The 26,454-nt window shown below is 45.4% G+C and overlaps 1 protein-coding gene across 1 annotated transcript in view; it reads left to right on the top strand.

Moving 5' to 3' along the window:
• Positions 1-26,454, top strand: part of LOC311241644 (rho GTPase-activating protein 23-like) — a 151,163-nt gene that overhangs the window by 67,632 nt on the left and 57,077 nt on the right. The window contains exons 2-4 of the mRNA XM_084330521.1: positions 10,955-11,143; positions 15,039-15,069; positions 15,361-15,453. Of these exons, the coding sequence (XP_084186647.1) occupies positions 10,955-11,143; positions 15,039-15,069; positions 15,361-15,453 (313 nt within the window). The remainder of the gene's footprint in view (positions 1-10,954; positions 11,144-15,038; positions 15,070-15,360; positions 15,454-26,454) is intronic.

Here is a 26,454-nt window from a genome sequence, read left to right as displayed (position 1 = left end):
GAAGGAAGCTCAAGATTTGACCAAACCCCCGGGGCTGAAGATAATAAACTAAACTAAATACTAAGGACTAAAATCAAATCCCGATGTGGACAGACATCTTCTCCTTGTACATGTGGATGTTTTGGTATCTGGGATCAGCTTGTTCCTCTACAGGTACACCGTCTCCTGCCTTCAGGCCCCTGTGAGGCACTGATCCAGGATCAGCCCCTGGCGACCTGTAGAGGGAGAGGAGACGCTGGACATGTGACACTTACAAGATGGAGGATTACAAATCTACAACCTAGATCTGGTTTTTGTGGATCCATTATGGCGTCATCATCATCATAGCAGAGCTTGATTGATCCGTCATTTTGGAAGTGATTTGGATATCGATTTGAGCATTGACGGCGGTCACCCATTGATTCTCTGGCCACCACGTCCGAATGTGACAGATAATGACCGACGTGTGTAGGTGACCGTATCTCTCGTGCTGCTGGATCCAACAGCCTTGTGACCTTGTGTGCGTCTAGACGACACCGGCGTATGTGTGTGGACTCGGTGTGCGAGGAGGAGTGAGGGGCCCATGTTGCGGGTGAAGGGCCCCGCTCCGGCCCCGTCGGGCCAAGAATGGTGCTTCCAGCGCTCGGTGGGGGTGGACTGCAGCGACCCGGAGCCCCGCTGCATATGGCTGGCCGTGCTGAGCGGTGGGTCGTCTCCCCGCGCCTCCTGGCCCCGCCCCTGCCCCCTAGCCACTCCCATTGCGTCGCCGAGGAGACGAGGGCCCAGGAAGTGCCATCATCATCGCCTGTCCTGGGTAAGAGGAGACACACGCTTGGCACGTTGGGTAAACAATACAGGGTTTGGCGGTTTGAACGCGGGCATTGCTGAAGTCGTCAGGGTTAAAAGGATGCTAGTTTGTATCGTAATGTTTAGATTTTCTTGTTGGTTACTTCACCTGTTAAGCCTTTTAGCCCTATTTTCTGGAAATTCGCCTAAAAATACATACCTAAGTAAATGGAAGATTGCTCCACTTCTACAAGGTCCATTTGCATGTTATTGGTATCTAGGGACATCTATGGATTCCCAGTGTCAGAAATATTGTGTCTGTTACTAGGCTTGAGTAAATTGTGATGAAACAAAGGAGAATATAAATTATTACCTGTATGAACATCATAGTATTGTATGACAATCATCCATCGGCTCTGAAGGTCAAACCGGGCCGAGAGAGCGATTGTGCTTTTTTTTAGAGGTCAGGGCAGATACTGATTGTCTGCCGATAATATCCATGCATCACTAATAATTCCTATTCGTTAACCAGAAGAGAACACTCCCTCTGTGTTGGAGATGGTGTTGGTTGTGTAGGTGAGCTGTGAGGGTCTACTGTAGCCGTTGCATAACAGAGCGCTGTGGGGCTGTTGACTCAGAGAGAGAGACTCTCAGAGAGTCAGGCCGATGCTCTCGCCACACATGAGAGCATGTGTATATTTATATAGAATCATGTTGGCGTGTGCACGCGCACGCACACACACACACACACACACACACACACACACACACACACAACCTGTACACATACACGTACAATAATCTGGTTTGGGCTGTGTGTCTTTGTACAGTAATCTGGTTTGGGCTGTGTGTCTTTGTACAATAATCTGGTTTGGGCTGTGTGTCTTTGTACAGTAATCTGGTTTGGGCTGTGTGGCTTTGTACAGTAATCTGGTTTGGGCTGTGTGTCTTTGTACAGTAATCTGGTTTGGGCTGTGTGGCTTTTGTACGGTAATCTGGTTTGGGCTGTGTGTCTTCGTACAGTAATCTGGTTTGGGCTGTGTGTCTTTGTACAGTAATCTGGTTTGGGCTGTGTGTCTTTGTACAGTAATCTGGTGTGGGCTGTGTGTCTTTGTACAGTAATCTGGTTTGGGCTGTTGTGTCTTTGTACGGTAATCTGGTTTGGGCTGTGTGTCTTTGTACAGTAATCTGGTTTGGGCTGTTGTGTCTTTGTACAGTAATCTGGTTTGGGCTGTGTGTCTTTGTACAGTAATCTGGTTTGGGCTGTTGTGTCTTTGTACAGTAATCTGGTTTGGGCTGTGTGTCTTTGTACAGTAATCTGGTTTGGGCTGTGTGTCTTTGTACAGTAATCTGGTTTGGGCTGTGTGTCTTTGTACAGTAATCTGGTTTGGGCTGTGTGTCTTTGTACAGTAATCTGGTTTGGGCTGTGTGGCTTTGTACAGTAATCTGGTTTGGGCTGTGTGTCTTTGTACAATAATCTGGTTTGGGCTGTGTGTCTTTGTACAGTAATCTGGTTTGATTGAACTATAATCCAAGAACAAACACATATGTCTTCTAGCCAGGCCTAACACGTACGGGTTATTTTGTATGTGTGTGTGTGTGTGTTAGTGTGCATGTGTTAGTGTGTGTGTGTGTGTGTCTTTCTTTGTATTGTGTTTCACTCGCACCCGTTCTCTTTGTCTTTATTTCTCGTTCTGTCTGAAACGGTGACCTTCACTCTCGCCTGCTCACTAAATGTGACATGTCATGTGGCAAGTCATGTGACAGTTCATGTGGCAGGTCATGTGACAGTCATGTGACTAAACATGGAGTGATAAAAAAAAAAACGTTCACAATGTGACATCATGGAGGGGGAAAATATTTATGTGTGAAAACAGTTAATGTATTTTTTTATTTTCAGTTATGATTTTGGCTTCCAACCCGATTATGAAAACAACATAATAAAACTTTAGCCAGGTCATGTTTTTAAACCAGATCATGTTTTTGAGCCCTCTCTCCCTCCCTCTCTCTGTCTCTCTCCCCCCTCTCTCTCTCTGTCTGTCTCTCCCTCCCTCTCTGTCTCTCTCCCCCCTCTCTCTATCTCTGTCTCTCTCCCTCCCTCTCTCTATGTCTCTCTCCCTCTCTCTCTGTCTCTCTCCCTCCCTCTCTCCCTCTATCTCTGTCTCTCTCCCTCCCTCTCTCTCTGTCTCTCTCCCTCCCTCTCTCCCTCTATCTATGTCTCTCTCCCTCCCTCTCTCTCTGTCTCTCTCCCTCCCTCTCTCCCCTCTATCTCTCCCTCTCTCCCTCTCTCTCTCTGTCTATCTCCCTCCCTCTCTATCTTTTTTATTAGATGCTTCAGAAACCCCACAATATTCCTAAACATAACTACACATAAAGGGTAAATGGTGCTTTTTATATATATAAATAACAGCTTTTATCCAAAGTGCTTTACAATTTGTTCCTCACATTTTACCCATTCACTCACACATTCACTAGGGATGGGACCGAATTAGGTACTTTTAAGGGTACCGGCCGAATCATGTGGGCACTACAGAGTACTGATTCACGTGAGATCTGTCGGTGCCACATTTCAGTACTGTAAAAAAAAAAATATATATATAGTCGATTATCAGTCGACTATCGGCAAATTTCGGCCAATGAAAGTCGACTATACAAATCCTTAGTCGAGGTCAGCCCTAATGTCTATACTACTAAGCACTCAGAGTGTAGCACTCAAGTTTGGCACTGCTAGACGAACAACACCATTGACCCTTAGCTGCCAAAGATGTACCCTTCCTGCTGTAATTCACGATTAGTAACAGCACTGTACACAGTGAGAGGCTTATTATAAACACAGCTTTGTGTTTTATAGTGTTTTCCACTGTTTGATTCCATGCCTCCCACCATCATCACCACAACATGAAGACACATCATCACAGGTGTGACCTCTCTCTCTCTTTCTATCGCTCTCCCTCTCTCTCTGACTCTCCCTCTCTCTCTCTGTCTCTCTCTGACTCTCTTTCTCTCTCTCTCTCTCCCTCTCTCTCTCTCTCTCTCTCTCTCTCTCTCTCTCTCTCTCTCTCTCTGTCTCTGTCTCTGGAGAGAGAGAGAGAGAGAGAGAGAGAGAGAGAGAGAGAGAGAGAGAGAGAGAGAGAGAGAGAGAGAGAGAGAGAGAGAGAGAGAGAGCGAGAGGTGTGGATATACCACACTACAGTGTTGGTGGTCACATACACTTGTGTGAGTTACATCTTGGGTGCATAACATAAAAACTATGAAGAATGCCCCCCCCCCCCCCCCTCTTTCTCTCTCTGACTCTGTCTGCCCCCCCCCCTCTCTCTCTGATGATGACTTATTTTGTATTAGTATCCCTTTCTGAGTGTGTGTGTGTGTGTGTGTGTGTGTGTGTGTGTGTGTGTGTGTGTGTGTGTATTAATATTAGTCCAGTATCTCAGTCGTCCTCCAGACATGGTGAATGTGTTCTTCACCATGAGTGTTCCTCACTAATGTAGGTCCTAAGGCTAAGACCACTTATCGATTTGTATCGATAATTATCGATAACTGCGTGAAATCGATAAGTGGCATAATTATTTTTTTATACTTTATACTATACTAAAATACTAGGTGTTGTGGCATGTTTTAGTTAAAACATCCCCATTTCATGTAAATTCAGTTGAATTGCAACTCTGCACTGTGCATTCAACATGCAGTGCACTCCTCCATCACATCCCCCCTGCGACTATAAAATGAGAAGGATCACTGTGGTCGTTTTGAATGGGGAAATCTGTAACACTAAAGATGTGGCAACGACAAAGAATTGCTGCAAAATAAACATCAGCCTTACTACAGGTCCAGGCTCAAACCTGCGCTAGGCCACAACAACATCCAGGCTTTGTTTTAGTCTCTGGCTCAGAGGGGCCAACACTTTCAACAACAACACCTACAGTAGGAGCGAGAGGAGGAAGGAGCAAGAGAAGGAAGGAGCGAGTGAAGGAACCTAGGCTTCAGAGGAGGAGGAGCGAGAGAAGGAAGGAGCGAGAGAAGGAACCTAGGCTTTAGAGGAGGAGGAGCGAGAGAAGGAAGGAGGGAGAGAAGGAACCTAGGCTTTAGAGGAGGAGGAGCGAGAGGAGGAACCTAGGCTTTAGTGGATGAAGGAGCGAGAGGAGGAACCTAGACTTTAGTGGAGGAAGGAGCGAGAGAGGAACCAAGGCTTTAGTGGAGGAAGGAGCGAGAGAGGAACCAAGGCTTTAGTGGAGGAAGGAGCGAGAAGAGGAACCTAGGCTTTAGTGGCGGAAGGAGCGAGAGAAGGAACCTTGGCTTTAGTGGAGGAAGGAGCGAGAGAAGGAACCTAGGCTTTAGTGGAGGAAGGAGCGAGAGGAGGAACCTAGGCTTTAGTGGAGGAAGGAGCGAGAGGAGGAACCTAGGCTTTAGTGGAGGAAGGAGCGAGAGGAGGAACCTAGGCTTTAGTGGAGGAAGGAGCGAGAGGAGGAACCTAGGCTTTAGTGGAGGAAGGTCGGAGCGAGAGGAGGAACCTAGGCTTTAGAGGAGGAAGGAGCGAGAGAAGGAACACCACCTAGGCTTTAGAGGAGGAAGGAGCGAGAGGAGGAACACCACCTAGGCTTTAGAGGAGGAAGGAGCGAGAGGAGGAACACCACCTAGGCTTTAGAGGAGGAGGAAGGAGCGAGAGGAGGAACACCACCTAGGCTTTAGAGGAGGAGGGAGCGAGAGAAGGAACCTAGGCTTTAGAGAAGGAGGAAGGAGCGAGAGGAGGAACACCACCTAGGCTTTAGTGGAGGAAGGAGCGAGAGGAGGAAGGAGCGAGAGAAGGAACCTAGGCTTTAGAGAAGGAGGAAGGAGCGAGAGGAGGAACACCACCTAGGCTTTAGAGAAGGAAGGAGCGAGAGGAGGAACACCACCTAGGCTTTAGAGGAGGAGGAAGGAGCGAGAGGAGGAACACCACCTAGGCTTTAGAGGAGGAGGAAGGAGCGAGAGGAGGAACACCACCTAGGCTTTAGAGGAGGAAGGAGCGAGAGAAGGAAGGAGCGAGAGAAGGAACCTAGGCTTTAGAGGAGGAAGGAGCAAGAGAAGGAACCTAGGCTTTAGTGGAGAAAGGAGCGAGAGAAGGAAGGAGCGAGAGAAGGAACCTAGGCTTTAGAGAAGGAAGGAGCGAGAGAAGGAACCTAGGCTTTAGTGGTGGAAGGAGCGAAAGAAGGAACCTAGGCTTTAGAGGAGGAAGGAGCGAGAGAAGGAACCTAGGCTTTAGTGGAGGAAGGAGCGAGAGAAGGAAGGAGCGAGAGAAGGAACCTAGGCTTTAGTGGAGGAAGGAGCGAGAGGAGGAACCTAGGCTTTAGTGGAGGAAGGAGCGAGAGAAGGAACCTAGGCTTTAGTGGAGGAAGGAGCGAGAGGAGGAACCTAGGCTTTAGTGGAGGAGGAAGGAGCGAGAGAAGGAACCTAGGCTTTAGAGGAGGAAGGAGCGAGAGAAGGAACCTAGGCTTTAGTGGAGGAAGGAGCGAGAGAAGGAACCTAGGCTTTAGTGGAGGGAGGAGCGAGAGAAGGAACCTAGGCTTTAGAGGAGGAAGGAGCGAGAGAAGGAACCTAGGCTTTAGAGGAGGAGGAAGGAGCGAGAGAAGGAACCTAGGCTTTAGAGGAGGAAGTCAGCCGTGTTTGTCTCCTAAACTCGCTCGCGCAGTCACTCGCTCATTTTGGAAAGTGGAGAATTGAGACCTTCATTCGTTTTCTCTACTCCTAATATCACACCAGCCTTGTTGCAAAACCACCTTTTTGTATTAATACGGGTTGCTACACAGTAAGGCCATTGTAAAGTCACGTGTTACTAACTCTATCTATATTCTGAATGTATCAGACATACAGATTTGTTTTTTGTAGAAATATGACAAGATCCAAAATGTCAGCATCTGATGTAGGCTAAATCATCACTTAGAATCAGAATCAGAAAGGTCTTTATTTGCCAAGTAGTTTTCACATACAAGGAATTTGCTTTGGTGGTTTTCGGTGCGACATTAGCGGACAGACATTAACAGACAGATAATACAATAAAGAGGTGGAGTAAGATAAAATGAAATATGAACTAAGTTAAGCACAATAGAATATAATATAATTATGAAATTAAATAAAATATAGGCCTGAGGGCTGTACAACTGTAAATAAAGAGGTTGAATAATATTAAATGGGATATAAACTAAATTAAATATAGCACAATAGAATATATTACAATAAAGATAAAATAGGAATATGCCAGGGCTGTGCAATTGGGCAGTTATGTGCAAAGAGTATGAGTCAGTGAACAGGTATGTTTGGTTGTTTATGCAAGTATTTAGTCCAGTAGGGGTGTGTTAATGTAACACAGTGGGGGGTGTCAGGCGCTATCAATTCACAGATTGCTTATTGCTTGACTTCCGAAACTGAAAATGACGTAACATGTTCAGTATTTTGTCCTTTGAATGTAATCTTTTCTCTTCCTTGTGTTATTGCTCCATGTGTGATTGGCTGCTTCCCTGTCTGAGAGTGAGAGTCTGCCTCCCGGGTCTCTTCTTAGAGGCCTTCCCCGAGTCGCCACCCTGCACCAGGCTCTGCGTCCACTTCCTGTCTCAAGACTCCCACTTCCTGTTGTTGTGGCGTCGGCCTCGGGGCCCACCAGGTCACCACCTGGTAGAGTAGGGTTTCCATTGTGCGTGCGTGTGTGTGTGTGTGTGTGTGTGTGTGTGTGTGTGTGTGTGTGTGTGTGTGTGTGTGTGTGCGTGTGCGTGCGCGCTCTATAGATTTACAAGCATTCAACTCGGGCCTATTTGACAGAATAGCACCAGTCACTACGGTATTTTGAGAAAATAAGTCATTGAAGCCTCCATAAGCTTTAGTGTAGCAGCTGAAAGGTGGACCCTACAACCAGGGGCCCCCAGTGCCCCCACCCTACAACCAGGGGCCCCCACCCTAGAACCAGGGCCCCCCACCCTACAACCAGGTCCCCATCCTACAACCAGGCCCCCACCCTACAACCAGGCCCCCCACCCTACAACCAGGGGCCCCCACCCTACAACCAGGCCCCCCACCCTACAACCAGGGCCCCCACCCTACAACCAGGGCCCCCACCCTACAACCAGGCCCCCACCAGCCTGCAGTCCAGCACACAGTCAGTAGTCTGGGTTGGACCTGGCCGGTCACTCTGCAGAACCAGGAGCACTGCATCAACTCCCATGTTATTATAACTGCTATGAATTTCATTCAAAAGTAGCTCTTCTTAGCATCAAATTAATTTGTGAATCATTTACATAACTGTTCCTACATGACTCATGCATCATTTACATAACTGTTCCTACGTGAAGTTTTTTTAGGCAGCGTTATTTCTTTGAAATTATTTGACATCTAAAATTTTTTAAAGACAAACATGCAGCGTTTATGGAAAGAAAAAATAAGAAAGAGTTGCCTTCATTCTCAATGGATTATATGATTCTGTCGATTTAATCGTGACATACCTCAATGTTACACCTCACAGAAAGATGAATGGATGTTTGAGTAACACCTTTTCTGCCACGGTCTATTGTTCCTACTGTTTTCTCTGTGTGTGGTGTGTGTTTATGTGTGTGTACTGTGTGTGTGTGTGTGTGTGTGTGTTTATGAGGCCTAATAGGTTCCTGTTGTTCCATAACTGTTATTAATACCCAGCGCGGTGGGTATTTTTACCCCCGTATCCATTGTCGGTGAAGGTAATAAATGTGATTATGGGCGAGGCGGCTGGAAATAGAGTCCCTCTGAGAAAAGGGAAGCTGCTGTGAAATTCCAGGCATTGGTGGAGCGGGTCAGTGGGTTGTCAGCTAGAGGTCTGAGTGAATGGGACCTCACACACACACACACACACACGCACACACACACACACACACACACACACACACACACACACACACACAAAATATTTGAAAGTCTTTGAATTAAATGTTGCACTGTCCGTGGGAACCCTGGACCAAGGAGCTGGTGGTGGTCTTCCGGTGGGGGAGAGCTTGCCAATGTTCATGAGGCAGAATTGTTACAATAGCCGATAATCCATTTTCCCAATGATAAATCCTTTTATTACATGGCGTTTGAACACATAATGACCGCTGTTAAACTAACCTACACTGTAACACGCATCACTTTGATGAACATTGTTACTCAGCTGATAGAGTTGTACCCTTCTTGCTGTCTTGTCGTACAGAACTTGTAAGTTGCTTTGGATAAAAGCGTCAGCTAAATGACTAAATGTAAATGTAAATGTAAATGTTAGGGGCAACAGAGCGCTATTGACCAATCACAATCAAGCATTTTGATCGCAGTCACGAAAGCTAAGCTTTACCATTCTGCACTACAGCTGCACTACATCAGGTGCAATCAGACCACACACCTGCCGGCGGCGATGACAGAGGAGCAACAGAACAACTGCGTCTGCATTTGATCTCGTCTTGTCGATGGTGTAAAATGAATTACGTATATTGTTAGTAAGTTAGCCCTGTAATAAGCGGGATAATGTGTATAGCTATACTCGGTCATTGTCGGCTGCACCTCGGTGTTCCAGAACGCAGTGTCGGTCAATTATTCTGCGACAATGACCTCGTAGCTATACATTATCCCTTACATATACGGGTGGACCTCAAAGGTCCAAAGCGACGTCAGACTACACCTCCCTATAGACGGCTGCGGTCGTTTTACTCGTCTATATGAGGAGCACGTCAAGACGAGAAGCACGTCAGCCACAGACTCATACCCCCCCGACACGCCACGAACCGCCTCGGCCAGTCCTTCGTACCGGCAGCCGATGTCGCGCTCCACAACAGTGGGCAGGGACCGCTGTCAGCAGCCGGAGGACTGACCGTCTGACTCCCACCTGAACGCCACGGACTACAACGTATGACGTATACTGCACCTGTGTATTAACTGTATACTTTACTTACTCATAGAAGTATATATTTAGATTCTAGTGTTTATAGTAACCATTATTTGTTGTAATTAGGGGTGTAACGATTCGACCTCACAACGATTCGATTCGATTACGATTATTCAGGCAACGATTCAATGCATCATGAAATCTCTTCATTTGACCACGATTCGATTAGATTCTATTTGATAAATTTTCGATAAATTTTCTATCAGTTAATTCCCCAAAAAAAATTTAATACACAAATGTGGCTGGGGGAACTGATTCACTCAGCATGAATGGACTATACTAAGGTCAATAAAAACAATACACACAAAAAAAAATGTTATTGATTTTATTTTTCTCGATAAATTTCGATTATAATCTATTCTAACATATTCAAATTGATGCATCGAATCGAACACATTAGAATCTATGCATTTTGATTAATCGATGCATCGTTACACCCCTAACTGTAATGTATAATAAATAACTGATAGGGCATGCAGACCCTTATCTGCACCTTTGATCTGCACCTTTGATCACACTGCCCACTACTTGCTCATAAGCGTTTGATTCAGATGTTATGGCATCTCTCAACGTTACGATGCAACTCCCGGGTTACATAACTCGCCACTGCTGAGTAGCTTTTATACGTTGACATGACCCGCTCTGATGTGGCCTAATTGACGCTGTCGCTTCACTCTCCTGAGATCCGGCCCGACTCCACAGAGTTTTCTCTCCCCGCGGAATAACTAGCAAAAGCGGCCACTGTCAGTGTCCTTTAGGCCTGTACTAAGGATTTGTATAGTCGACTTTGATTGGCCGAGATTTGCCCATAGCCATTATTATTTAAAATTAAAATAATATTTTAGAATTTTGAATAAATTATTTTTTTGGGGGGGGGGGGATCATTCCATTTGGGCTGTGGGGGGTGCTTAATGTCTGAAGGAGTCGACTGAAGGCTTCTTGTCCACTGATGGATACATCTTGATATTTGTCTAGTCTAGTGTTCATTAGATGGTGAAATCCTCTTTCAGTGCCTCTGTGCCCGTTTTCTTAGGCAGTTAGCCTCTGGTATGCGTGCCATTAGCGTTAGCCACGCTTCTAGGCCTCTTTGCTTTTGGAAAGAATGATTAAAAAAAATTATAATAATAATTATAATATTTTTTTTGTTTTGTTTTTGCACTCGACTAAGAGGTTGGCGGTCGACTACGGCTCCTTTCGATCGATTAGTCGACTAGTCGAGGTCAGCCCTACAGTATCCTCCTCTGAGTAACACATCACTCTGTCTCTCCTCGTCTCCGATAGGCTAAAGGGCGGAGAGATGGCGCGGTGTCGGCCAATGAGAACCGCCGGCCGCTGTCGTGGGGCGGAGCCGCGTGGGGCGGGCCGAGGACCCTGCTGCTGCGCAAGAACTCCCAGGGGTTCGGATTCACCCTGCGGCACTTCATCGTGTACCCACCGGAGTCTTCCTCACTGCACCGCACCCACCTCAAGGTGAGAGAGAGAGAGGGGGGGGGAGAGAGAGGGGGGGGAGGGAGAGAGAAAGAGAGAGAGAGAGAGGGGGGGAAGAGGGAGAGAGAGAGAGGGGGGGAAGAGGGAGAGGGAGAGAGAGAGAGAGGGGGGGAAGAGGGAGAGAGAGAGAGAGAGAGAGAGAGAGAGAGAGGGGGGGAAGAGGGAGAGAGAGAGAGAGAGAGGGGGGGGGGGAAGAGGGAGAGAGAGAGAGAGGGGGGGGGAAGAGGGAGAGAGAGATAGAGAGAGAGAGAGAGAGAGAGAGAGAGAGAGAGAGAGAGAGAGAGAGAGAGAGAGACACTTCCAGATCAGGTGCCTCCCACTCATCCTGTCAGTCTAACCCCCTCCCCCCCCCCCCCCACACACACACACACAAACCCTACAGTCCGCTCACGTCCTCCATTCCCTCCACACGCTAAGCAGCTGTCAGCGGAGTGTGATTCAATACGATAGGTAAAATAACACAAGTAAAGGTAGCGCCGGTTAGCTTACTTCCTGTTTGCGCAGAGATGTTCGACAGTAGAACATCATCCAACTCTCTGCGTAGGAGAATGCCTTCAGATTCAGCCACAGTCGCAACAATAACCACACAGACAACACATGGGCCTCTCTAGCTAGAGTGGCTAGTCTGGCGCTGTGGGCTAATCTGATGCTGTAATGAGCCATGCAGATCATCTACTAAGACAATTGCTACTAGCTTTCTACCTGTGCCACATGGCAGGGTCAGCTAGCTAGCTACCTGTGCCACATGGCAGGGTCAGGAACTAGCTACCTGTGCCACATGGCAGGGTCAGGAACTAGTTACCTGTGCCACATGGCAGGGTCTGGAGCTAACTAGCTACCTGTGCCACATGGCAGGGTCAGGAGCTAGCTAGCTACCCGTGCCACATGGCAGGGTCAGGAGCTAGCTAGCTACCTGTGCCACATGGCAGGGTCAGGAGCTAGCTAGCTACCTGTGCCACATGGCAGGGTCAGGAGCTAGCTACCTGTGCCACATGGCAGGGTCAGGATGCTACTAGCTAGCTACCTGTGCCACATGGCAGGGTCAGGATGCTACTAGCTAGCTACCGGTGCCACATGGCAGGGTCAGGAGCTAGCTACCGGTGCCACATGGCAGGGTCAGGATGCTACTAGCTAGCTACCGGTGCCACATGGCAGGGTCAGGATGCTACTAGCTAGCTACCGGTGCCACATGGCAGGGTCAGGATGCTACTAGCTACCGGTGCCACATGGCAGGCTCAGGATGCTACTAGCTACCTGTGCCACATGGCAGGGTCAGGATGCTAGCTAGCTACCTGTGCCACATGGCAGGGTCAGGCTACTAGCTATAGCTACCTGTGCCACATGGCAGGGTCAGGCTACTAGCTAGCTACCTGTGCCACATGGCAGGGTCAGGATGCTACTAGCTAGCTACCTGTGCCACATGGCAGGGTCTGGATGCTACTAGCTAGCTACCTGTGCCACATGGCAGGGTCAGGCTACTAGCTAGCTACCTGTGCCACATGGCAGGGTCAGGATGCTACTAGCTATAGCTACCTGTGCCACATGGCAGGGTCAGGATTCTACTAGCTAGCTACCTGTGCCACATGGCAGGGTCTGGATGCTACTAGCTAGCTACCTGTGCCACATGGCAGGGTCAGGATGCTACTAGCTAGCTACCTGTGCCACATGGCAGGGTCTGGATGCTACTAGCTAGCTACCTGTGCCACATGGCAGGGTCTGGATGCTACTAGCTAGCTACCTGTGCCACATGGCAGGGTCAGGAGGGCAGCACAGAGCTTTTTAAGCTAACATTATTGATGTGGTTCTCACCGGCGTGCAGGTCTCTACCTAACAAGTTTTATTTATTTTTTCTAAAAATACAAAATGGAAATCTCACAATCAGAATTCTTTCTGTGAGGATTTCAGACCTCCTCAGTGTTGATAATGGAACTAGTAGATACACATACAGTAGGTCATTAATGGTGGAATCTGTAATGTTGTGAAACAGTGACCTCTAGGTAAAAGAGCCCCATTAGTATTGCCTTTTTCCCCGCTTGGTATTGCCTTAGAGGCCACTGTTTGATGGTATTACAGATTCTACCTTTAAATTAGTTAAAATAAATCTTGTGACACCCGTCTCCCCTCAGACCTCTGGGTAATATTGCAGCTTCCCCCACATCTCCACCATCCCAGTCTGGAGTAGGGATGCACAACCGATCCGACTTTTTCAGTCCCGATACCGATACCTGGGCTTTGGGTATCGGCCGATACAGAGTACCGATCCGATACCCATTGTTCAATTAATAAACTGTATGCCTCACTGTGTGGAAGAGACTGGGATCATTCTTTTGTGTGAGGCAACATCAGGCTCGACTTAAAACATTACTTTCCTAACTTAGTGAAACAAAATGTAACAAATTAACACATAGATATAAATGTACTGAATTGTTATTTATTATTTTATTTATTATTATATTATATTATTATAAAAATGTTTAATAAAAATCTGATTACTTCATATCGGGGCCGATATCCGATATCAATATTGGATCGGTGCATCGATCCCTAATCTGGAGAGGAGCTGGAGCTCCGCTGTAACAGACCTCCACTCTGTGAGGCCAAAGCTCAGCTCTTTGTTTGTCCAGCTAGGAATGAGCTGAGCTCAGCAACACCTCAAAGCCCCCCAACCAGTCAGTCAGTCAGTCAGTCAGTCAGTCAGTCAGTCAGTCAGTCAGTCAGTCAGTCAGTCAGTCAGTCAGTCAGTCAGTCAGTCAGTCAGTCAGTCAGTCAGTCAGTCAGTCAGTCAGTCAGTCAGTCAGTCAGTCAGTCAGTCAGTCAGTCAGTCAGTCAGTCAGTCAGTCAGCCAGCCAGCCAGCCAGTCAGTCAGTCAGTCAGCCAGCCAGCCAGCCAGCCAGTCAGCCAGCCAGTCAGTCAGTCAGTCAGCCAGCCAGCCAGTCAGTCAGTCAGCCAGCCAGCCAGCCAGCCAGCCAGCCAGTCAGTCAGTCAGTCAGTCAGTCAGCCAGCCAGTCAGTCAGTCAGTCAGTCAGTGTGTGTGCGTGTGCGTGTGCGTGTGCGTGTGCGCGCGCGCGTGTGTGTGTGTGTGTGTGTGTGTGTGTGTGTGTGTGTGTGACAGGAGCATGACTGGTGGAATCGAACTCATGTTGTAGATGGATCTTCATGATCAATAAAGGTTTAATAATGAGCTGTTTCTGTGCTGCAGCCCCCTGGCGCTCACCTAGGTATGAGATGTAAGCTGTTGTTTGGGCAACAGAAAAGGATTCACAATCACAATCACAAGAATAGTTATAAAAGTAGTGCAACGTAGAAAGTGCAGACATAAGAATAGGCATAAAATAAGTACAATAAGTACAGTGTTGCTTATCACGCCGGTCATATCTTCCGTTCAAACACAAGGCTCGTTGTGGACAGTAGTCTGCATGCAATGATTTCCCAGATCAACAACTGTGTCAATGTCTCTCCCCCTGTTTTTATCTGACTGCAATGTCAAAGTGGAATGAGAATTGCATCTATACTATTATACACACTATGACAACTGCGTGTAGTGTTTTGCGTTCTGTGTGAACAACACAGTGAGAAGGTCAATAGTGGGGTTTTGTCCCTGTTAAGAGAACAATGTTTCAAGAAAGGCATTGAAGCGATTGAGAAATACAGTAATACTATGTTGGTCTACTGTTAAAATTTTTGTTAAAATACTGTTAGAAATACTGTTAGAAATACTGTTTAAAAATACTGTAAAAAATACTGTAAAAATACTGTTAAAAATACTATTAAAATACTGTAAAAAAAGTATGTAAAATACTGTTAAAATACTGTTAAAAATACTGTAAAAAATACTGACATGTGTCTCGCTTTTGCCTCTGCTCTTGTCCCTGTACAGGATGAGGAGAATGGAAACGGCACTGGAAAAGGTGAGTAAGCCAGTCTGTGCTGTTTCTGCTGAGTCATTAGTTAGGCTGGTGTTTCTGCTGAGTCATCAGTCAGGCTGGTGTTTCTGCTGAGTCATCAGTCAGTCTGTGGTGTTTCTGCTGAGTCATCAGTCAGTCTGTTTCTGCTGAGTCATCAGATTCACTTCAATTTACACTTCAATTTATGTGTGTGTGTGTGTGTGTGTGTGTGTGTGTGTGTGTGTGTGTGTGTGTGTGTGTGTGTGTGTGTGTGTGTGTCTGTGTGTGTGTGTGTGTGTGTGTGTGTTTTCTCAGGCTGCCAGCGGTCTCGTCTGGAGCCCATGGACACCATCTTTGTGAAAAGCGTCAGGGACAGCGGCCCCGCCCACCAGGCTGGACTGTGCACAGGTAGGAGGAGACAGACAGTAGAGACACACAGTAGAGACACACAGTAGAGACACACAGTAGAGACACACAGTAGAGACAGGTAGGAGGAGACACACAGTAGAGACACACAGTAGAGACAGGTAGGAGAGGACACACAGTAGAGACACACAGTAGAGACACACAGTAGAGACAGGTAGGAGGAGACACACAGTAGAGACACACAGTAGAGACACACAGTAGAGACAGGTAGGAGGAGACACACAGTAGAGACACACAGTAGAGACACACAGTAGAGACAGACAGTAGAGACACACAGTAGAGACACACAGTAGAGACACACAGTAGAGACAGGTATGAGAGGACACACAGTAGAGACACACAGTAGAGACACACAGGTAGGAGAGGACACACAGTAGAGACACACAGTAGAGACACACAGTAGAGACACACAGTAGAGACACACAGTAGAGACACACAGTAGAGACACACAGTAGAGACACACAGTAGAGACACACAGTAGAGACACACAGTAGAGACACACAGTAGAGACACATTCACAAAGGGATTTCACAGGGCGGCCTGGGTAGCGTAGCGGAGATTGCGCTCGTCACCAATGCAAGAGACTCCGGTCTCGACTCCCAGAGTCAGCGTTGCCTCCGGCTTGGGCCAGTCGTCATACTATCTCAATTGGCAGAGGTAGCGGGTGGAAAGTCGATGGGTGGGGATTGGACGTTGTGGACAGCGACTCCTACAGGTCTGTTGGGGGACGCCTGCACAGCAGAGACAGGAAGTATCGGGGGGCAGCGTGAGCCTCCCACGCGTTACTCCTCGCCACTGAGAGTCTGCGCTGTCTGGTGAAAAGATGCGACAGGCTGCCTCCTCGTGTACCGGAGGGGACACGTGATGCAAGGCTTCTATCCTCACTACAACCGACCAGTGGGGGGCATAGTCTAGCAACGTTCAAGACAGGATATGACAAAAATAGAAAATAAGGAGAAAAAGTGGATAAAAAAAGGGGGATTTCACAGCTTTTTGTGAAGCTATGCCTTTGCAAACAGCCCCAAAACATAAACACTGTGCTAACTGCCTTGCCATCATCATTGCATCTCTGTGCGTCCGTGTTATTTGTGGGTATTTAAATTAGATAATTATGGGTGGAAAATGTGCCCCTTTCTATGCAAATGACCCTCATTGCAAAAACACTCCACAATTCACAAAGATCAGCGCTAATTATTGTTTATTGTTTAAAAGGATCTCCATTAGCTGCCACCTAAGTGGCGAGCTAGTTTTCCTGGGGTCCACACAGAAAGACAACACAAAACACAAAACATACATGAGATACATATGACAATCAGAATTCACTGAATTAACAATGATAATCTAGTAAAAGATTGTAGACATCTTTATAAACATCAGCATATTTTCAGAAAAGGTTATTACATTCATGGGTAAATATTTCATTATTACATTCCTACAGAAGGTATTTCCACTCCCAAACGTGAACAGTATTTGCTCACATATTTAAGTAGTGCATTCTAAGGCCATGTCCAGACGAAAACTATTTTGATCTTTTTAGTTTTCATTTAGTTTTCATTTAAAAAAAGTTTTCCGTAAAAACGAAATTCACTCAAGAAATAAGTGCGTGCCACAAAGGTACAAAATAAATGTCTTTCCTGTTTTAGACGTCGCTCTTTTATTTTGAAACCCCCCGACCGGAAGTGTTATCGTTGTTTTCACTAGCGGAACAACTTGTGCCGTCCGGTTCTGTGCTTTTGGCCTCAGGCTAGTTTTCCAAAGGAGAGGAGAGAGAGACCGCGGCTCACATGCGCAAAATGCATCTACAAGCAATCAATGATTTTAATTGGCAGGAGAGAGAGAGAGCGTGTCAAAGCCGTATATAATATGATACCTGTTGCATTAAATTAATTGATTGATATTTAACTTGTCCTTGTGTCCAGTCCTTTCGACTAGCAAACGTTGTCTGTATTTAATGTTACCTCAGGATACCACTGTCTCATCTGCGTAATTAGACCACTTTTACTGGGGGCATGTGCCCCAGTATTGGTCAGCTGTGCCCCAGTAAACATCCCCCCCCCCCCCCCCCCCCCCCCCAAAAAAAAATAGGCGTTTCACAGTCCCGATAATGGAACGTTTGTCCCGCGTCCCGCTGTAACAGAACAATGTAACGCATTTCAAAGATCATGGTAAAAGCAATAATAATTATGTTTTAAATGTTGTTCATTTAATGCAACGTCTGTGTCAAAAACCAATGCGCAGCCGAGCCGAGCAGCTCGAGCTGTCAGTGTGGCGCGCAGGTGCGTGATGACGCGGTTTTATGTAGACAGTGGCAATCAGTAAGTGGAGAAGAAAGAACGCCGAAAAACGATAAAGGTTAAGCTAGCTAAACAAAACGAGAAACTGGAGGCAACTCCTAAGAAAAAAAGACTTTGCTCATAGTCATACAACAGAGACTGGGAGAAGAAATATACATGGCTGAGATCTGTTTCAGACGATCCCCAAAAGGACAAGTGCAGGATTTGCCGCCAGAGCAGGTTGGTGGACTGGGACCTGATTTCAATGTTTACTAATAGAAGTGAGACTCATTGGGCTTGGCTCATTTTCTGTGAAGAGCATATAAAATAACACGTTTTCATTGGGTGCACTTTACACTGGACCCGAACGTGTGGAAATTGTAGGTGGAAACAAGTAAACATGGTAAATATGAAGCACTGCCCCCACCTTGTTTCATTCATACTGTTTTACATTTTTTTATCACACAAAACAAATAGCACTTGTATTTATAAATGTAATCTAGCTGAGATAAATGGCTAATATTAACCATACTGTTTATGCTGTCTATATTGGTTGTAATTGAGATAACAGTTAACATAATGTTAAGTATTAAGTATTTTTACATAGATGGTTAAATGGCTTTATTGTTTTAAAATCCCAATAATGTTGTGGGTTCACCAGACACACACATATTGGGTGAGTAACCAAAACGCGTACACCACACAAGTATGAATATTACTTGTATCAGCATGTACACATCACATCAAATTAAAACGAATAAATAACTGGCTATTCATCTACTAATCCTATGGATTATTGAATTATTAACACTTCACTGCTAATAATGCTCAGGAAAAGATGGCTGAAAAGACTTGGTGAAGCATCTACAGTTCAATAAGATTAATAACAAAATGTGCTATATATAGCCTACCGTCTGCGTCAAATATGAAATAAAGGCATCTAAATGACAAATCTTTTCTTAGAAAAAAACAAGCTCAATCAAAAGATTCGACATTATTCCAAAATAGTGAAGAAAATGACTTTAGGAAGAACAAAGGCAGAGGCTCTGGTCAAAGACATCCTTGCTCCAAAGGCAGTGGGTGATGTTCTCAAGGCCTTAACATCAGACAAACCCCTCTCATTCTCCATACAGACGGCTGCATCTAACCTAACCCTAACCCTAAAACCAAAATAAAGTAAAAAAAGAAAAAAGTTACAAAATCCGCCCATTTCCAAAAAAATTATAAATAAAAAGCTCAAAACCGGCAAAAGAAATTTGCCCCCCCCTGTGCCCCAGTACAGTGCTTGGTCTAGATATGCCCCTGCACTGTCTTATTGTAGCAAAAGTTGTCTGTATTTAACGTTACCCCAGGATACCACTGTCTATTGTATTTAGTTGGTTAGCTAATGTTGATAGCATTGAATAGCATCAACGTTAGCTGGCTGGCTACAGCTGGCATTGTAAATCTCAATACCAGCCATAGGAATACTATTACTAAATTATGGAGGCTTTTTAATCGTCAAGGTAAGAGAGGATTTGTCCACCTGCCTTTTTGAGCCTCATCAAAAAAGTGCCCTTTTAAAAAAAATTATATATTTTTTTTTTTTTTTTTTTTTTTACCGTTACGCATATAGACTGCCCTTCCAACTGAAAAATATCAGGATAGAATCAAAATATTAGGGACAGAGAGAGAGATGCCCCATATTCCATTGCAGTTTGCACGGCCTCCTCCGCGGACCTATATATTTTATGCATAGCGTGGGTGGTGATGATGATGATAGAAACCGCTGTGGCGCATACAGTTGAATGCTGGTATTACACTCACTGAGGGACACGAAGAAGTCAAGTCCGATGGAATTTGGGAATCTCAAATACAAATCGGGATTGGAATAAAAAATGCATTTATATTAAACAATACAGAATATACAGCACTTCTTGGGGCTGTAGGGTAAGCACTTATTCCCTCCCCCCTGGACATTTATGGAAATGTATGGGCCTTTTAAGTCAGTGATAAAAGTGTCTTTCAAGGATAAGTGAGCTCCTGCACTGATTATTATAGTTCAATATTCAATATTTGATCACCAAAACCCCCCAAAAAAGCATAAAAAGGGGGCCCCCCGCCCGAAAAGGGCCCTTAAAAATCGTGCTCGCGCAGCGCGCTCGGTTAATATATACACACAAGTGTAGTGCCCTTTTCAGCCTTTGAGCACCTGCCCCTCTAAAGTCCTGTGCACGTCCCTGCCATCCTGCCCAGTCCAGCCAGGACTGGGCCTAGGATCATGACACGTGTCTCTCTCTCTCTCTCTCTCTCTCTCTCTCTCTCTCTCTCTCTCTCTCTCTCTCTCGCTCTCTCTCTCTCTCTCTCTCTCTCTCTCTCTCTCTCTCTCTCTCTCTCTCTCTCTCTCTCTCTCTCTCTCTCTCTCTCTCTCTCTCTCTCTCTCTCTATTCAATTCAATTCAATTCAATTCAATTCAATTCAATTCAATTCAAAAAGCTTTATTGGCATGAAATTTCACAAATGTTGCCAAAGCACAATTATGACATAAACAGCAAACAACATTATACAATACAACAACAATATCATCCCGGATCAATTACAAAATCCTGATGCTCACCCATAACTGCATAAACAGACACGCAAATAGATGGATATATAATAGGGATGAAGAGAGAGAGGGATACAGATATGGAAGGATGGAGAGAGGGATATAGAGATGGAGAGACAGAGGGATGGAAAGAGAGATGGATGGAGAGATATAGGGATGGAGAGAGAGTGGGACATAGATATGGAAGGATGGAGAGAGGGATATAGAGATGGAGATACAGAGGGATGGAGAGATAGATGGATGGCTGGAGGGATAGAGATGGATGGAGAGATAGATGGATGGCTGGAGGGATAGAGAGACGGAGAGACGGAGGGATGGAGTGAGAGAGTGGTTAAAGGACTGCTCCGCCCCGGCTGTGGCTGCAGATGTAAACACGGCGTGTTGCTTGGAAGAGGAGCAGAGAGATGAGGAGGCAGGTTCCTGTACCGTGGAATTGCAATCTGTATTTTCCCTGTGGCCTTGCCTGACAAATGGAGTTGTCCGTGGCTGTGGCTGTGGATGGAGGTACAGTTGCCCCACAGCGCCTCCTGCCTGCCGGGAGGCCTCCGTCCGGAAATGGAACGCCGAGTTGGCAGAGGTGGAGTTGCCAAATTGACCACACGCTGAGATCTGAACGAAGAAAAGCATCGCCGGCGTCGCCACTCGCCTGGCTCCGGTTTGAGAAAGAATTGACACAGAATTGAATCATTTGTGAAATATATATATTAGTGCTGTCAATAGATTAAATTTTTTTTTAACTAATTCATCTCACAATTTTCTGTAATTAATCTAGATTCAAAATAGCATTTTTCTACTTAAGACCAAAGAGAAAGTATATTTAGATTCAAAGACTATTTTAATAGCTTTCTTTGAATAGTTTCTCTCCTGTGAAATACAAATGTTCAACAAAACCATCAACATTGACTCAGCTAGATCTCTTTCTTATATCCGCGGAGCTAAGATTGAAGATTTTTCACTCCATAGATTAATTTATTTTAATGCTTTAAATCATTTAAATTAATCTCCAAAGTTAAAACATTAATTTTGACAGCCCTAATATATATATATCTCCTCCTCCTCCTCCTCCTCCTCCTGCTCCTCCTCCTCCTCCTGCTCCTGCTCCTGCTCCTCCTCCTCCTCCTCCTCCTCCTCCTCCTCCTCCTCCTCCTCCTGCTCCTCCTCCTCCTGCTCCTCCTCCTCCTCCTCCTCCTCCTCCTCCTCCTCCTCCTCCTGCTCCTGCTCCTCCTCCTCCTGCTCCTCCTCCTCCTCCTCCTCCTCCTCCTCCTCCTCCTGCTCCTCCTCCTCCTCCTCCTGCTCCTCCTCCTCCTGCTCCTCCTCCTCCTCCTCCTCCTGCTCCTCCTCCTCCTGCTCCTCCTCCTCCTCCTCCTCCTCCTGCTCCTCCTCATCCTCCTCCTCCTCCTCCTCCTCCTACACCTGCTCTTCCTCCTACCCTCCTCCTCCTCCCCTCCTCCTCCTCCTCCTCCTCCTCCTCCTCCTCCTCCTGCTCCTCCTCCTCCTCCTCCTCCTCTCCTCCTCCTCCACGGGGAGCAGCGTACTGGCTCATGTAAAATGGCAGGCCATGCATTATGCAGCAGCTTAGGGCACAGCGCGGGATCTTCATGTCCTCGGCTACAGTCCACTTGTCGCTGCTCTGGTCGTAGCGCTCCACGTTGGAGATGGTTCTGGAGCCATTGTAGCCTCCGACCACGAAGAGCAGGTCGTCCAGCACCGCGATGCCAAAGTCTCTGCGGGGGGTGAGCATGTTGGGCAGGGCGCTCCAGGAGTCAGTCAAGGGGCTGTAGGCCTCCGCGCTACGCAGGGTGTCCCACCAACCGCCCCCCCCTCCCACCTGAGGACAGGACACATGAGAGGAATGTTTTAGTGTGTGGCTCAGGCAGGCAGACACTGTATTAATCCATTTAGGGAAATTAGGGCATCACAGAAGCATTGCAAGTCAAATGATATATCTATACAAATATCTAGTATAAAGCATTTGTCTCTGTGTGCACCTACCGCATAGACATGTGCTCCGTATGCAGCGACTCCCACTCTGCTACGACTGGTGCTCATGGGGGCGATCAGAGTCCACTGGTCGGTGTCTGGGCTGTAGCACTCAGCTGTGCGCTGGAAGAAGCCACCACAGATGTAAACCTGTAATAAGAAAGAATATTCTAATTTAGTTTATATATTCCATTTGATTTCATTCTACTTTAATTGTCTGTTAATGTTGATGCACCAAAGGACCCAGACACATCTTTTGTATGTGCAAGCTTACTTTGCAATAAAGACATTTATGATTTCTGATCTAACGTTCCTTGTGTTCATCTACCACCCTGTGTCCCTGAGTTCCACCCACCTTGCCCTGGAGGGCTGCTGCCCCGGCGCGGCGCCTGAGCTCCAGCATGGGTGAGATCACTGTCCACTGGTCGGTTTCAGGCTCGTAGCGCTCGGCGGTGTTCAGTTCCACGTGTCCGTCGTCCCCTCCCATGGCGTAGATACAGCCGTCCAACACGACCACGCTGAGCTCCCAGCGGCGTGAGTGCATGGGAGCCGCCTGCAGCCAGCTGCGAGTGACAGGGTTGAACCTGCACACACTGTTGAGAGGCTCTAGGCCGTCCACGCCACCGACACAGTAGACCAGACCGTGGAGATAAGCGGTGCCGTGGCCTCTCCGGGGATTCTCCCCCTCAGCGCTCACGTCCATCCATACACCGGCTCGGATATCGTAAGCCTCCATGGTCAGTTTGCCGCCACACCAGCCTCCGATGGCCAATAGGACCTCCTGGGGCCGGCGTGGGCGGGTCAGGGGGTTTGGGAGCCTGTCGGAGCCAGGGGGGTTCAGGACGCTGAGGATGAGGGCCCTGCAGTCGTGGCTGTCCCTCACCACAGGGTTGTTCTGGACGTTTCTCCTGAAGTAGTCAGGCCTCATCAAGCCCATGCGAACCTGGGAAGAGACAAGCAGACAGCGGGTACAACTTAGACATCGGTTGTAGACGGTTTCTGTTGCTAGGGAACAGTTTGGACCCAAATGTTTGACAACCACTGTACTAGGAAACCTAGTGTTGTTTTAATGTAATGCACAGTAATACAATTCGTTTTTTTTTTTTTTTATAAATGTTTTTCTTTTCTTTTCATACATAAAACAGAACATAACAGTACAATAATAATAATAATAATAATAATAATAATAATAATAATAATAATAATAATAATAATAATAATAATAATAATAATAATAATAATAATAATAATAATAATAATAATAACAATGACAACAGCGACGACAACAATAATAACAGTAACATGAATCATAATGACCTTGACAAGAGACAGACAAACAAGAAAAAGTAAAATAATAAAAAAAAAAATGTGGCTCAGGCACTAGCAACCATGTTTGTGTATCCGTAATACAATTAGTTACCTTGGGCAGCAGCAAAGGGATGTGTGTTTTACGCTCCTCACGGGAGTGGTCGATCCAACGGAGGATGGCCTCGAACACCGTCTCCTCGCTCTTCACGTTCAGGTCATCCCTCTCAATGATGTCCACCAGTTGCTGCAGGGACAGCTCCACAAACTCCTGTGAGACGTGCAACATCTCCTCAAAGTGGCACACGATGCAGAGATGGGCCTTGCGCCTCAGGTCAGGGCAGCAGTAGATGTCCGTGAACCTCCAGATGCCAACACAGTTTTCCAGAGACAGCTGGCCCTCTAGGAAGTCAGAGCACGCTCCTACTATGCCAGTGACGCGAAGCTGGTCTGCAGCCACGAGAAGCTCTTTCACGTTCTCTGCTATCACCGGCACAAAGCGTGTGTAGGAGTACTCTATGATGAGCTGCATCATACCCGGGGACACCCCAGGGATACTGTAGACTGCTTTCTCTGAGTCGCTCCAGCGAGTGAAGAGGGCTCTGTGGGACACAGAGTATAGAGATATCTGATGAGTAAACAGTAAGCAACATTCTGTCCTGTGTAGTCATATATTTTCACTGTAGAAGTATAGGGTCTTAGCACAGTAGAAGTATAGTATATTTTTACAGTAGAAGTACAGTATAGTATCTGTTTACAGTAGAAGTACAGTATAGTATCTGTTTACAGTAGAAGTACAGTATAGTATCTGTTTACAGTAAAAGTACAGTATATTATCTGTTTACAGTAGAAGTGCAGTATAGTATATTGTACAGTAGAAGTACAGTATATGATCTGTTTACAGTAGAAGTACAGTATAGTATATTTTTTACAGTAGAAGTACAGTATAGTATCTGTTTACAGTAGAAGTGCAGTATAGTATATTTTACAGTAGAAGTATCGTATAGTATATTTTACAGTAGAAGTACAGTATATTATCTGTTTACAGTATGGTATCTGTTTACAGTAGAAGTGCAGTATAGTATATTTTTACAGTAGAAGTACAGTATATTATCTGTTTACAGTAAAATTACATTATAGTATCTGTTTACAGTAGAAGTACAGTATAGTATATTTTTTACATTAGAAGTACATTATAGTATCTGTTTACAGTATAAGTACAGTATAATATCTGTTTACAGTAGAAGTGCAGTATAGTATCTGTTTACAGTAGACATACAGTATATTATCTGTTTACAGTAGAAGTACAGTATCTGTTTACAGTAGAAGTACATTATAGTATATTTTTACATTAGAAGTACATTATAGTATCTGTTTACAGTAGAAGTACAGTATATTATCTGTTTACAGTAGAAGTACAGTATAGTATATTTTTACAGTAAAAGTACAGTATGGTATCTGTTTACTAACCAAGCTAACCTGAACCAAGCTAAACTTACCTGAAATAGTCACTGCAGTCACACAGGAGGGCCTTGTGGGCATTCAACTCAGTGCTGTTGACTTTAATAACCACATCACAGACCCTTCCCTCCAGACACAGCTCATTAAGGATTGTACAGGACATTGTTTCCTTTACCATGTGGGGATTTTAAATTGTATCTACAGAATATATTCAAGCTTACAGACAAGTAGCCGGAAACAACAAGTGAGATCTTCACTTGTCTTGTGAGATCTGAGAACTTCTGAGAGAATTGTTGAATATATACTGTATAAATGTTCTAGAATGTTCTATTATGACATCATACTGTGACATCACAAATGTTCTAGAATGTTCTATTATGAAAAACTACTGTGACATCACAAATGTTCTAGAATGTTCTATTATGACATCATACTGTGACATCACAAATGTTCTAGAATGTTTGGTTATGACATCATACTGTGACATCACACATGTTCTAGAATGTTTGATTATGACATCATACTGTGATATCACAAATGTTCTAGAATGTTTGATTATGACATCATACTGTGCCATCACAAATGTTCTAGAATATTTGATTATGACATCATACTGTGACATCACAAATGTTCTAGAATGGTCTATTATGACATCATACTGTGACATCACAAATGTTCTAGAATGTTTGATTATGACATCATACTGTGACATCCAGTTATTATTAACAGTGTTAGTTTTTTCAGTAACGAGTAATCTCGTATTTAATGTTGCCCAGTTGTGGCCTCTTGAGGGGTAATACATATCAAAAGTTCCAAAACATCTATTGTGTTTGTATTTGTATGATCCACTATATAAACATAGTAATTATAATATCTACATACATGGCATTTGATTGGAGGCTAATCTCACTTTGTCCCACAGCAACATTAAAATAGTTTAGATTTGTGTATGTTGTTTATGTAAAACATTTACTTGAAAGTAATGCAATAGTACAGTATAGTATCTTTTTACAGTAGACATACAGTATATTATCTGTTTACAGTAGAAGTACAGTATAGTATCTGTTTACAGTAAAAGTACAGTATGGTATCTGTTTACTAACCAAGCTAAGCTGAACCAAGCTAACCTGAACCAAGCTAAACTTACCTGAAATAGTCACTGCAGTCACACAGGGGGGCCTTGTGGGCATTCAACTCAGTGCTATTGACTTTAATAACCACATCACAGACCCTTCCCTCCAGAGGCAGCTCATTAAGGATTGTACAGGACATTGTTTCCTTTTCCATGTGGGGATTTTAAATTGTATCTACAGAATATATTCAAGCTTACAGACAAGTAGCCGGAAACAACAAGTGAGATCTTCACTTGTCTTGTGA

The sequence above is a fragment of the Notolepis coatsorum genome (assembly GCF_963971535.1).
Source record: "Notolepis coatsorum genome assembly, chromosome: 15".
NCBI classification, from domain to species: Eukaryota; Metazoa; Chordata; class Actinopteri; order Aulopiformes; family Paralepididae; genus Notolepis; species Notolepis coatsorum.
Note: the sequence above shows the minus strand (reverse complement) of the source record. Positions and strands in the feature narration are given on the sequence as shown.